The following is a 14,544-nucleotide window of genomic DNA, read 5'->3' as shown; positions in this document are numbered from 1 at the left end:
GAGGCAGCAGAATGGTGTGAACCTGGGAGGCGGAGCTTGCAGTGAGCTGAGATCGCACCACTGCACTCCAGCCTGGGCGACAGCGAGACTCCATCTCAAAAAAAATAAACAAATGATAATAATAATAATGAACAGGATACAACACGCTACTATACAGCAGAAGCACAATAAAGCTACCATTAATATCTATCATTATTGTCATTGTAGGATAGAAGTGTATAACAGGTGGCCCGTGGGCTGTATGGGGCTAGCAGACAAGTCTTGTTTGGGCTGAAGAGCATTTTTAAAAATAAGTCTTCCTCGGCCAGGCGCGGCGGCTCACGCCTGTAATCCCAGCACTTTGGGAGGCTGAGGTGGGTGGATCACAAGGTCAAGAGATTGAGACCACCCTGGCTAACACGGTGAAACCCTGTCTCTACTAAAAATAAAAAAAAATAAAATAAATTAGCTGAGCGTGAGGCTGAGGCAGGAGAATGGTGTGAACCTGGGAGGCAGAGCTTGCAGTGAGCCGAGATTGCGCCACCAGACTCCAGCCTGGGCGACAGAGCGAGACTCCGTCTCAAAAAAAAAAAAAAAAGGCTCCTCATTTCCTAATGGGATTACACATAAAACTCGATATTTTCAGATTCTCTTGATAAATGAGGTTTGCCATCTCAAGGTCAACATTCCTGAATGTGAAGAACCAGCTGGACTAGGCATGGTGGCAGACACCTGTAATCCCAGCACTTTGGAAGGCCAAGGCAAGAGGATCACTTGAGCCCAGGAGTTTGAGACCAGCCTGGGCAACGTGGCAAAACCCTGTCTCTACAAAAAATAAAAAATTAGCCAAGCAAGGTGGCGCATGCCTGTCATCCCAGCTATTTGGGAAGCTGAGGCAGGAGGATGGCTTCAGCCCAGGAGATTACGGCTGTAGTGAGCCATGATCGTGCCACTGCACTCCAGCCTGAGCAACTGAGCAAGACTCTTTGTTTCAAACAAACAAACAAGAGAAGCAGGTAGGACCAAGCAGCAGTTCCCAGTTCAGAGAGGGCAAGAGCTCTCCATCTGCCACAATCCACATCCCTCCCTGGAGCCTCACACCCAGCCTGACTCCACTCATTTATGTACCCGTGTGGGCCACACAAAATCTGAATTTCAGCCCCCTAGGCTAGATGTTTAATCCACCTTTGACAAAATTAAAAAAAGCCTTGGTACTTACCTTGTGGCTATCTCCAGTCCCTGACTCCCACCAACAGGGTCCCATTTTGGCCTCCAAATTCTCTCCAGTAAGGCTGGGCCTCCCTTTGGGCTGCTCTCGCCTCCTCTCTCTGGCTTCATGCATGAGGGACAGGCCCTCTCGGATGTTGGCAGGGGGCCCCTTCTCTGAGTAGGCCCTCTTGATATCCAGCGGCGCCCGTCCACAGTCACGTGGGTGGTCAACCCACTGGGCCGCACTGCCCTCCTCTCCCCGCCCGGTGGATTTCCTTGGGGTCCCTTTCTTCTGGTCAGTGGGGGGTGATTTTGGTGACACTCTGACCCCACTGCCTGGATCCTCCCGAGCAGAGGGCTTTGATTCAGCCAGGTAATTCTGACACTTTGCAACGTGATGTTTACTGGCAAAGGCCTTTCTGTCATCCTCAGCGAACCCCAAGGTTTTTTTCCTGGGATCTGCAGAGATAGGAGAGCCCCTCCCTGGATACTTTTCAGAAGGAGCCGAGGGTGGCAGAGCCCAGAAGAGAGGACTAGATTTGGTCCCCATGGCTGTCTCCGAGGTCTCTGCTGGCTGCTTGCCTAAGCCAGGAGTGAAACTGTGGTTTATTTCAGCAGAGCTGGCCGCTTTCCAGAGACCCCCAGTACCGGGCACCTCCTTCAGGCTCCTCCTTCTCTGCTCCACCCCACCTGGCTGAACAGGCCTCTCCCGAGGCAATGTACTGGGCTCTGCTGTGGGACTCCTCCTCCTCTCCTGAGCCTCCCCAGGGACCTTCAGCGACAGCTCCTGGTACTCAGCCATCAGGGCGTCAATGTCAAGAACGCTGGATCTGTACCCGTCTCTGATTTTACCTGGGAACGTCTCACTGATCACATCAGTCTTCCTTCTCACAGGGAGATCTTTTGGGTGACTCCTCAGAGTCGGGGTGGTTTGGGGAGCTTCACTGCTGGGGGAAATCTTGTTCGTACTTTCCTTCCAATCGTTTTGAGGACGAGGGCCATCTTCTGATCCCCGATGACTCCATAAGGCATCCACATCAATGATTCTTCCATTGAAAGGCTCCAGACTCCTGGCCCCAAGAGATGATGGACGGTCTGTTGGCTTCAGAGTTTTTAAAATGCTTGCACTTTCATGCTCTCGTCCCTTCGTCCAGTTTTTACTGCCTGCCATCTCCAATGCCTCTTCATGACCAAGAGAAACCAAAGTGGATGTTAAAGAATGAGGAGATAGGGGTGGAGTGATTTTTCTAGAATGTTCCAGCAAGTTTTCAGCCCCTGACAGAACCATACCCTTTGCCTTCTGAGTACTGGGAATCTGATAGGTGACTGCAAAAAATGTCGCCTTGGGTTCCACAGGTGACCCTTGCTTCACTGTTGGGGAGGTCTGATCCCGTGAAGCGCTTGGGTTCACCTCCTGGGTCTCCACCATGTAGTGGGATAGTTGAGGTTTTCTTAAGGCACTGGCTGTGGGGCTCACATAATCTGTTCGTCTGTGCCCCACATGTGGAGAGTCCTCTGGGACGAGAGAACTGAACGTATCAAACTTCACGTTGGGGGGTAAAGTCCGCCGCCGCCATCTGTCCATTCTCTGGTCCGTGGGGCTGGCTTTCCGCATTTTGACTGCAAGCTGTGGCACCTGGGCCGGCCTTGGATCACCCTCCCTGGCAGCTACAACGAAGGGCCCTTTCTGCACAGCAAATGCATCCGGATGTGTTCGTGCTTGGGAGTCAGAAGGCTCATTCGAAGGCCTGGAAGGAGGATCTAGGGGGCATCCCTGGGGTGGGCCCCTTGCTCCCTCTCCTGGCTTGCTTCTGGCCCCTTCTGGCCCCTCATGCTGGCTTTCCCAGACTGGCAGCCTTGACAGCCCGGACAGAGGTGGCCCCGGGAGCACAGTGCTCTTCACTGACCCTCATGGTGGCTTTGTGCGAGCTCACCACCGCCCCGCCTGTCCATTTGGGCGACGGGCAGTTGCCCCCAGACTTCGGCCCAATAGCCTCAGGCATGCCTCGAGCTTCCCAAATCAAACTGGCCCTTTGGACGGATCCTGCCTGACCTTCCAAACCACACTCCAGGTCAGCAGGGGTGACCTCCTGGGACAGCTGACTGTCTTTCAGTGAGAACCAAGACCTGCGGCTGCGGAGTGTGACCGCTTTCTCCTCCGGTGCCGGTGAGACGACCTCGCTGTGCACACGCTCCCCCACTGCATGCACAATGTCATACCTGGGCTCAATCCTCTGCGATGGGGGAGGGTTTTCCCAGTGTTTGAGGAAGGTGTTATTATTGCGGTTTTCAGCCAAAGGGTATTTTTCCCGGAGAGGCGTGTGAAACGGTCTCAGTTCACCGTTCAAAAGGGCAGTTCGTAACAATTTCTCCATCTCAGGATTGTCAAACCCTTTGGCGTTCTCCTTCTTGAGTTTTGTCATGTCTGGTGGGTCCCTGCCCAGCCAAGGGCTCATCTCAGGCCTCGGCCTGGGTTCTGAGACACGGGCATTGGCCATGTCACCAGGGGGTGTGGTGGAGAGACAATGTCCAGACTGGTCAGCCACTGTGTGTCTCTCCACATGGTGCTCAAACACTGTGGCCCACACAGTCTGGAAGCTCTGATCATCTTCTGGAGTGATGTCAGAAGGGCAAGGCGCCTCCACTGAGCTTCCACTGCGGCAGCTGTGGGGGTCTTGGTTAGAGCTAACCTTCCGCTCCGTCTGCCTGGACTTCTCCCGGAGTGTCCCAGGCTTCCAGGGGCTTCCATCCAAACCATGCCCCTCCTTTTGCTGGAAAGAAACAAAAAGAGAAAGAAACACCTCAATGTTAAAGGAATCGAGATGGAAAGGAAAAAGTGGAGTGATTAAAAGGGCTGCTTGTATAATTAAAACAATGAAATACCATAAAATCGAAAAGAATGAACACGCCCAATGTGGGTGAGGATGTGGGGAAATGGACACTCAGATACTGTTGGACAGAATATAAATGAACCCGACTTTCGGCAATGCAGTGTATCTATCCTGATGTTAAAATACTTATTTCCTTTTTTTTTTTTTTTTAAACAGAGGAAGCGGCTTTTATTGATGGGTTATCTCCAGAAACCAGAAAGACTTTACGTACTCACTTTCAGTTACCCCCATGCCTCCAGGATTGCATGTTGCTCCACCTGGGGGCGGATATAAATTACCTCTAGATAGTCCAAAGCCCAGTCTTTCCCTGCCCTGTGCAGCCTTAGAAACTAAGTAGCAATACTGGTTGGTGTTTGTTTGTTTCTCCCCCAGCAATGACTGCTGCAGCTACTTAGTAACAACTAGAGGTGGAGGGTGTCCGGGGAAGGAGTTAGGTAAGTGTGATGCACAGGAAAACAGTATCGTAGCCTATCAAAGGGCCCTCTGCCCTGCCTCAGTGGCTTGATTCTTCATTGGTTGCATTTCTCTTTGTGTTGGATGACGCCCTTCTGAATCAGATCAGGGATTTCTACTGCCAGCCATGGACCCAGCCCCAGAGCCATGAGATGAGCTAGTCCAAATTTGGGCACATTCCTGGCCCACAAAGGTTTGAAATGATCCGTCAGGCATATTTTGCCACCCCTGTATATCTTCGCTGTCTTTCCATCCAGCTCAGGAACTGCAATTTCTGGGGCAGTAGTAGGATATGTGATAGGAATGTCAAACTGGATGTCAAACTCATATTTCAGGAGGTCATGGATATACCAACATTTTCCAAACCACCGAGTCCCTTCCTTGTTGGACTCCAGTCGGAACCAATCGTTGTCAGCATTCTTGTTGTTCTCCACATACCGGATGAGGGACTGATATTCCTCCTTCAGTCGCTGCACCCACAACTCCCGATCTCGGGGTCCCGCGATAGTCTTCAGCACCGGGATCTCAGACACAACACGTCGCATGGCCTCATCCGCCATCTTGGGCCAGGGCGCGAGAGAAACGAGGAAGTGGTGTTGCCTGTAGCTTACCTTAAGGCGCCGACATCTTTATATGGCTACTGCGGCTCATGTCTCACTATGGCCTCGAAGCCGCCACTAACCGGCCGGGTTCCAGGAGGCGCCTTTCAGGATGCAGCCACCCCCGCCCGCCTCTCCCCTACCCCAGCCGCTGCGACACAGGCCTGGGAGAGCGGCGCGGATGGATCCAATATGGCGGCGCCGAGCCTGAGCCAGAGACCTTATTTCCTTTTATCCAGCCAAGTTCCTCCCAGGACTCTTTGTCCATATGCACAAGTCAACACAAACAAGAAAGTTGAGACAGTACCATTGGCGTAAGCAAAAGAACACAGAAACAACCTGAATGCGCACTGGAAGGGCATTGGCTAAATTTCAATTATCTCCAAACGATGGACTAGTGCACAGGCATTGGTTACCATAGAAAGAGGCAGATCCCACCAGGTGCGGTGGCTCATGCCTGTAATCCCAGTACTTCGGGAAGCTGAGATGGGAGGATCGCTTAAGTCCAGGAGTGTCAGACCAGCCTGGGCAAAATAGTGAGACCTCATCTATACAAAAAAAAAACAAAATCTTTTAAAAGGAATTAAAGGCCGGGTGCGGTGGCTCAAACCTGTGATCCTAGCAGTTTGGGAGGCTGAGGCGGGTGGATCACCTAAGCTCAGGAATTGGAGACCAGCCTGGTCAACATGGTGAAACCCCGTCTTTACTAAAAATACTAGCCAGCTGTGGTGGCACACGCCTGTAGTCCCAGCAACTTGGGAGGCCAAGGCAAGAGAATTGCTTGAACCTGGAGGGCGGAGATTGCAGTGAGCCGAGGTTGTGCCACTGCACTCCAGCCTGGGCGACAAAGCAAGCCTCCGTCTAAAAAAATAAATAAATAAAAGGAATTAAATACTGATTCATGCTACATCGTGGATGAATTTTGAAAATATTATGCTAAGCAAAGGAAGCCAGTCAAAAAGCTACATGTTACAAGACTCCATTTATATACAGCACATATATATAAATGTAAAAGTATATATATATAAATATATAGATATATATACACATCATAGGTTAATCCACAGAGACAGAAAGTGGATTAGTGGATGCCTGGGAATGGGCGATGAGGACATAAGGTTTCCACCTGAGGTGACAGAAGATTCTGGAACTAGATAGTGGTGATGCTTGCACAACACTGAAAACATCCTTAATGCCAGTCAGTTGTGCACTTTAAAACAGTTATAATAAGGGCAGGGGCACAGTTTGCTAACCCCTACTGTAGATGATGGAATGCCAATGAAGTGCTCTAAAAACACTGTAAACCTTTGTTTATATATATACATATATATACACACACACACACACACATATATATACACACACACACATATATATACATTTTTTCTTTTGAGATGGAGTCTCGCTCTTTCACCCAGGCTGGAGTGCAATGGCACGATCTTGGCTCACTGCAACCTCCACCTCCCAGGTTCAAGCGATTCTTCTGCCTCAGCCTCCCGAGTAGCTGAGAGTGCAGGCGTGCACCACCACACCCAGCCAATTTTTGTGTTTTTAGTAGTGATGGCGTTTCACCATGTTGGCCAGACTGGTCTTGAACTCCTGGCTTCGAGTGATCCACCCGCCTCAGCCTCTGAAAGTGCTAGAATTACAAACACGAGCCACCGCACCTGGCCTGTTTATATTTTAATATGTAAATTTTACATAAACAATGTATGAATCAATTCTGATTGTAAAGGAATCCAAACAATACAAAGTTCAATTCTTTTTTTTTTTTTTTTTGAGATGGAGTTTTGCTCTTGTCACCCAGGTTGGAGTGCAATGGCACAATCTTGGTTCACCACAATCTCTGCCTCCCAGGTTCAAGTGATTCTCCTGCCTCAGCCTCCCGAGTAGCTAGGATTATAGGCATGCGCCACCACACCTGGCTAATTTTTTTTGTATTTTTAGTAGAGACGGGGTTTCTCCATGTTGGTCAGGCTGGTCTCGAACTCCCAACCTCAGGTAAACCACCCGCCTTGGCCTCCCAAAGTGCTGGGATTACAGGTGTGAGCTGCCACACCCAGCCAAAGTTCAAATCATTTTTGTTCCCTTGTTCAAATACCAGTCCCCATTCCTGGATAACAGCTATTACCAATGGGTTATGATCCTTGAAGAGCCTTTCAGAACTCTCTTTGTATTATTTATATATATATTAGAAAGACTGAATTTTTGAAACTCTGTAAACTTTGTAAATTTCACAAATTCATTATTTTTCTTTAAAAAGTTAAAATGGTATATTTTGTGCTATGTGTACTGTTTTTCTTTTTAAAGACAGGATTTCAACCAGGCACAGTGGCTCATGCCTGTAATCCTAGCACTTTGGGAGGCCGAGGCGGGCGGATCACCTGAGGTCAGGAGTTAGAGACCAGCCTGACCAACATGGAGAAACCCCATCTCTACTAAAAATACAAAATTATCTGGGGGTGGTGGTACATGCCTGCAATCCCAGCTACTCAGGAGGCTGAGGCAGGAAAATCGCTTGAACCCAGGAGGCAGAGGTTGCAGTGAGCCGAGATCGTGCCATTACACTCCAGCCTGGGCAACAAGAGCAAAACTCCATCTCAAAATAAATAAATAAATAAATAAAATAAAGACAGCATCTTGCTCTGTTGCCCAGGTTGGAGTGCAGTGGCGTAATCAGAGCTCACCGCAGCCTCAAACTCCTGGCCTCAAGCAATCTTCCCACGTTGGCCATCTAAAGTTCTGGGATTATAGGCATGAGCCACCACGTCCAGCCTGTTATGTGTATTTTACTACAATAAACACACCCACATACACACACATACAAAGTCTACTTACAGAGATAAAATCTCATCACATGTAAAGCAAGCGTTTATTTCTTAACTATTCCCTTCTTTAAAGTTTCAAACATACACAAAATTACAGAGAAAATAATGAACTTGCCCAACCCACCCCTCCCAATTTAATGACAATCAGCATTTTGCCACTCTCACTACACACAGCCTTTTTGTCCTTGCCGCTACTGTCACTACAGCATTTTAATACAAATATAAGGAGCTTTAATTACTTAAATTGGATCCCCCCCTAACCATTTTCAAAGAAATGATTCAGAAAATGCAACAATAAAAGTTGCAGGGTAAACCGCCGCCTACAAGAGTGGTGGTGGGTATTGCCATTCAAAGCCAGCCCACTTTTCTTGGTGATTTACTGAGATGGGTACAAGCTCAAAATCAAGCACTGGTATTATTTTTAAAACTCCACAGAAGTGTCTTAAAACATAAAACATGCATCTACCATATGATCCAGCCATTCTACTCCTAAATGTTTACCCAAGAGAAAAGAAAATAGAAGTCCTGGCTGGATGCCATGGCTCACGCCTATAATCCCAGCACTTTGGGAGGCCAAGGCAGGCAGATCACCTGAGGTTAGGAGTTCAAGACTGGCCTGGCCAACATGGTGAAACCCCATCTCTACTAAAAATACAAAAAATTAAATGGGCATAGAGGCACGTGCCTGTAGTCCCAGCTACTTGGGAGGCTGAGGCATGAGAATTACTTGAACCCAGGAGGCAGAGGTTGCAGTGGGCCGAAATCACGTGACTGTACTATCTCAGGCAACAGAGTGAGACTCTGTCTCAAAAATTTTTTTAAAAAAGGCCAAGCACGGTGGCTCATGCCTGTAATCCCAGCACTTTGGGAGGCCGAGGCGGGCGGATCACGAGGTCAGGAGATCGAGACCATCCTGGCTAACACAGTGAAACCCTGTCTCTACTAAAAATACAAAAAATTAGCTGGGCGTGGTGGCAGGCGCCTGTAATCCCAGTTACTCAGGAGGCTGAGGCAGGAGAATCACTTGAACCTGGGAGGCGGACATTGCTGTGAGCTGAGATTGCATCACTGCACTCCAGCCTGGGCAACAGAGCGAGACTCCGTCTCAAAAATAAAAAAAAATAAATAAAGAAAAAAGAAAAAAAGAAAAGAAATAGAAGTTCTTACAAAGCCTTGTCCACAAATGTTCACAGCAGCTTCACTGGTAATTGCCCCAAACTGGTAACAACCTAATTGTCCATCAAAAGATGAATGGAGAAACAAATTGTGGTCTACTCACACAATAGAATACTAGTCAGCAACAGAAAGGAATGAACTACTGATACATGCTACACCATGAATGATCTCAACATAATTACTCTGAGTGAAGAAGCAAGGGCAAAAAAAAAAAAGAGGACTGATTCCATTTATATTCAAGTCTAGAAAATGCAAACTAATCTACACGGACAGGAAGCAGACCTGTGATAGGCTGGGAAGACCAGGAGAAGGGAGAGATTACAAAGTGGCAGCCAGGCATGGTGGTTGACACTTGTAATCCCAGCACTTTGGGAGGCCGAGGTGGGTGGACAACTTGAGGTCAGGAGTTCGAGACCAGCCTGGCCAACATAGCAAAACCCCGTCTCTACTAAAAATACAAAAATTAGCCAGGCATGGTAGTGGGTGCCTGTAATCCCAGCTACTAGGGAGGCTAAGGCAGGAGAATCACTTGAACTTGGGAGGCAGGACGTTGCTGTGAGCCGAGATCATGCCACTGCACTCCAGCCTGGGCGACAAGGGCAAAAATCCGTTTCCAAAAAAAAAAAAAAAAACCAAACAAAGTGGCATGAGGAACCTTTTGCATGTGATGCAGATGTTTGCTATTTTGACTGTGATGGTGATTTCACAAGTGTACACACATAGGGAAACTCACCAAGTTGAATGTTTTAAATCTGTGCTCTTTCCTGTATGTCAACTGTATCTCAATTAAAGCTGTTTTTTCAAAAAAACTAAGACTGCAGAAAGCATCAACCACAAACTGGTTATAGCTAGCAGTTAATTTTATGAGTTTTCTCTTATTAAAATGAAATAAAAATAGTTTTTAAGCAATTTAATTGCTGGTAACCTACTTCTTTTTGTTTTAATTTACATTTATATTTTTATTTTTATTTTTTATTTTTTATTTTATTTTTTTTTTTTTGAGACAGAGTCTCACTCTGCCGCCCAGGCTGGAGTTCAGTGGCACAATCTCGGCTCACTGCAAGCTCCACCTCCCGGGTTTATGCCATTCTCCTGCCTCAGCCTCCCAAGTAGCTGGGACTACAGGCGCCCGCCACCACGCCCAGCTAATTTTTTTGTGTTTTTAGTAGAGATGGGGTTTCATCACATTAGCCAGGATGGTCTTGATCTCCTGACCTTGTGATCCACCCACCTTGGCCTCCCAAAGTGCTGGGATTACAGGTGTGAGCAACCGCACCCGGCCTGTATTTTTATTTTTTTTAGAGACAGGTCTCACTCTATCGCCCAGGCTGGAGTACAGTGGTGTGATCACGGCTCACTGCACCCTCAAAGTCCTGGACTCAAGCCATCCTCCTGCCTCAGACTCTGGAGTAACTAGAACTATAAGGTATATACAACCACATCTGGCTAATTTCAAAACAAAATTTTTTTCTTTTAGAGATAAGAGTCTCACTATGTTGCCCAGACTGGTCTCAAACTTGTGGGCTCAAGCAATCCTCCCACCACACCTCAGCTTCCCAAAGTGCTGGGATTACAGATGTGAGCCAATGTGCCCAGCCACCTACTTCTTCCTTCTATGGCTAGGTGGTAAGTAGGGGGAAGGCAGTAAGAACCATTATGAAGGACCTTGAGGGAGTTTCTATTAACATCTTAAACCTAAATTTTAGTATTTTAATAAAGCAGGCACTCCTATATAAGAAAGCCGTGCCCCTCTGCCTATTTGCAAAGAAAAAAACACCTGATACATTTGTAAACAGCATTTAACACCTGAGAGTAGAGAGTCACAACTCTTCATGCCAGAAGGGACTTCATAGTCCCAACATTAGAAGAAAAAATGTTTTATCGTGTGCATGACACGTTTCTGAGTCTTCCCGGGGTCTAGAAGATCATGGAGGCTCTTTTTCCCGCAGCTATAACTGCCTGCTGGTTAATGAGATGTGCCACATAGCCACTCCTTACCTTTTCTCTAGGTTCCTTAGGAAACTCGCCGCTCAGCTCAGCACACTTCTCATATCTGACTTCGTTGCTTGAAGCTGAACTTGAAAACCTGGTGCAGAGATCTGAGTTACCTTTACGGAGCTGGAAGCTGTTATTCCCCCCAGCCCACACACCAGCTCAGGAGCCCAGGCCAAGTAACCTTAAGAAAGGACATTTCCTTTCCCCTTACCAAAAGGAGAACTGCCCAGTGGGGACAGCCTACCTTAAACACAGCATTACCGGGGTGGAAGGAGCCCCAGGCTGGGGGAAGACACCCAGGTGCTAGTCCCAGCTCTACTGCCTCTTCACTGGGGGAGCCTGGGTTAGGCTTGTGACCTCACCTGAGCCTCTGTTTCTTCATCTATAAAACAGGGATAATTAACACCTCCCCATCCCTTTTATGGGGCAGATAAGAGGCTGCTCAAGGCCCTAATAGCTATGTGAGGGCGTTTAGGGAAGAGCGAAGATGCCCCAGGAGGGATAATGAATGGCTGTTGTTAGCAATGCCAGGTAAAAGAGCAGCCCCGCCTCAGAGCAGCCCCCAGACTGAAGGGTAGTGGGATGTCAAGGAATGTGTGGGGGCCCAGGTCTGTCTCTGCCTCTCTGGATCACCAGACCTTAAAAAGGGAGGAGGGGGTGGAGCTAGAAGCTTTCCATCCCTGGAGAGCTCTCTGGTGTAAATACCTGGAGATGTAGCACGTGTTTAGTTCAGAGCTGGGGACTTTGAAGAAAAGGAAAGGGAGAGGAATGAAACCACTTAAACCTAACCTACACTCAGCAACTCAGGGTCTGCCTCCCAGGATATGTGAGGCTGAGAGGAGTTGTGTCTGAACTCAGAGCCTCAGTTTCCCCATCTGACAGATAATCACACAGCCTCTCCAAGGTTCTTCCAAGATAATCACACAGCCTCTCCAAGGCTCTTCCATGACATAGTGAGAGGAAGCATATTAGGACCCTGGCATAGGTGTCCTTCTCTGATATCTTAACTCAGGGGTTGTCATGCCTGGCTGCACATAAGATCGACTTGGAAGCTTTTAAAAACTACCAAAACGTGGGCCGGGCGCAGTGGCTCACCCCTGTAATTCCAGCACTTTGGGAGGCCAAGGTGGGCGGATCACAAGGTCAGGAGTTCGAGAACAGCCTAACATGGTGAAACCCCATCTCTACTAAAAATACAAAAATTAGCTGGGTGTGGTGGCCTGCCCCTGTAATCCCAGCTACTCGGGCAGCTGAGGCAGGAGAATTGCCTGAACCCGGGAGGCAGAGGTTGCAGTGAGCTGAGATCGCGACACTGCACTCCAGCCTGGGCAACAGAGCAACTCCATCTCAAAAATAAATAAATAAATAAAAATAAAAAATAAAAGAAAAACTACCAAAATACAAGACCCTCCCCAAATCAAGTGAATTGGGAATCTCTAGGGGTGGGGCCCAGGCACTGGTATTTTTTCTGGGTTATCCTAAAGCACTGAGAGCCAGTGGTCTAGCTTTGGCTTGGCTGGCTGTCCTGGTTCCCAGGGCCGGGAGGGCAGTCTGCCCAGAGATCCTGCCTTTGCAAGCTCCACCCTGGACAAAGTATGTCCGTGGCATGCATGCCATTAAGAGCCAGTCGATCATGCCCAGTGGCATCTCTCTGTTGTGGCCACTTGTGGGAAAACAAAGAAGAAATGTCGGAGGTGGGCCAAGTTTACAATATCATTATTAACCAACTGACTTAGAATATCTTTCTTTTTGTGTGTGATGGTATCTTGCTCTGTTGTCCAGGCTGGAGTGGTGTGATCTCGGCTCACTGCATCCTCTGCCTCCCAGGTTCAAGCGATTCTCCTGCCTTAGCCTCCTGAGTAGCTGGGATTACAGATGTGTGCCACCATGCCCAGCTAATTTTTGTATTTTTAGTAGAGATGGAGTTTCACCATGTTGGCCAGGCTGGTCTCGATCTCCTGACCTCATGACCCACCCACCTCGGCCTCCTATAGTGCTGGGATTACAGGCATGAGCCACCGCGCCCAGCCTAGAATATCATTATTAACCAACTGACTTAGAACATCGGTATTAACCAACTGACTTAGAATATAATTACTAACCAACTGACTTAGAATATCGATATTAACCAACTGATGTAGAATATCGGTATTAACCAACCGACTTAGAATATCATTATTAACCAACTGACGTAGAATATCATTATTAACCAACTGACTTAGTAGATTGCAAACTGACTTAGAATATCATTATTAACCAAATGACTTAGAAGATCAGTATTAACCAACTGACTTAGAGTATCAGTATTAGGCCGGGCACGGTGGCTCACGCCTGTAATCCCAGCACTTTGGGAGGCCGAGGTGGGCGGATCACCGCAGGTCAGGAGTTTGAGACCAGCCTGGCCTACCTGGTAAAACCCCATCTCTACTAAAAATACAAAAATTAGCTGGGTGTGGTGGCAGGCACCTGTAATACCAGCTACTCAGGAGTCTGAGGCAGAAGAACTGCTTGAACCCAGGAGGCAGAGGCTGCAGCGAGTGGAGGTCGCACCACTGCACTCCAACCTAGGCAACAGAGTGAGACTCCGTCTCAAAAAAAAAAAGAATATCAGTATTAACCAACTGACTTAGAATATCAGTATTGGCCGGGCGCGGTGGCTCAAGCCTGTAATCCCAGCGCTTTGGGAGGCCGAGACGGGCGGATCACGAGGTCAGAAGATCGAGACCATCCTGGCTAACATGGTGAAACCCCGTCTCTACTAAAAAATACAAAAAACTAGCCGGGTGAGGTGGCGGGCGCCTGTAGTCCCAGCTACTCGGGAGGCTGAGGCAGGAGAATGGCGTAAACCCGGGAGGCGGAGCTTGCAGTGAGCTGAGATCCGGCCACTGCACTCCAGCCCGGGCGACAGAGCGAGACTCCGTCTCAAAAAAAAAAAAAAAAAAAAAAAAAAAAAAAAAAAGAATATCAGTATTAACCAACTGACTTGCCCAAGTTACCTTGACTCCTCTGAGTTTATTTTTTGGGCCACTCATAGAGGCTTAGGCCCAGTCTGACGTGTTCTCTCTCTGCCTTCAGGGAAGAAAGGCTTAGCTATGGAGACAGGCCGAGCGGAATGCCATCCAGCTCCCACCTCCTCACAGTATTTCACCCTTCTGCCCTGCCTCCGTGAAATGGGCACACACCACCCAGTTCAATCACACAGCACATCTGAAGCTGAGAAAAGCCATGAAAACAGCTCCAGGCCCCCCGGCTGGCCATACCCAGAGGGAAGCTGCACTGCCTCTCCGTGTCTCACCTTCCTCATCTGAGAAATGGACCCTGCCACGACCTCCTCTTGGGCTATGGGTAAACTGAGGGGGGCAACAGGTGCCCAGCCTGGTTCCCTCCTCCTCAGGGTCTGTGGGTGGGCGGCTG

At 48.4% G+C, this 14,544-nt stretch overlaps 1 protein-coding gene and 1 pseudogene across 2 annotated transcripts in view; both read right to left on the bottom strand.

Moving 5' to 3' along the window:
- Positions 1-14,544, bottom strand: part of KIAA1671 (KIAA1671 ortholog) — a 264,890-nt gene that overhangs the window by 170,761 nt on the left and 79,585 nt on the right. Inside the window, 3 exon segments of the mRNA XM_010373298.2 lie at positions 1,199-3,037; positions 3,039-3,959; positions 11,134-11,221. Coding sequence (XP_010371600.1) covers positions 1,199-3,037; positions 3,039-3,959; positions 11,134-11,221 — 2,848 coding nt within the window.
- LOC104670111 lies at positions 4,223-5,092 on the bottom strand (annotated as a pseudogene). Its single transcript, XR_749097.2, has one exon. The product of XR_749097.2 is annotated as a ubiquitin-fold modifier-conjugating enzyme 1 pseudogene (transcript).

The sequence above is a fragment of the Rhinopithecus roxellana genome, chromosome 13 (assembly GCF_007565055.1).
Source record: "Rhinopithecus roxellana isolate Shanxi Qingling chromosome 13, ASM756505v1, whole genome shotgun sequence".
NCBI lineage: Eukaryota > Metazoa > Chordata > Mammalia > Primates > Cercopithecidae > Rhinopithecus > Rhinopithecus roxellana.
The sequence above is the reverse complement of the archived record's forward strand: the minus strand, read 5'-3'. Positions and strand labels throughout refer to the sequence as shown.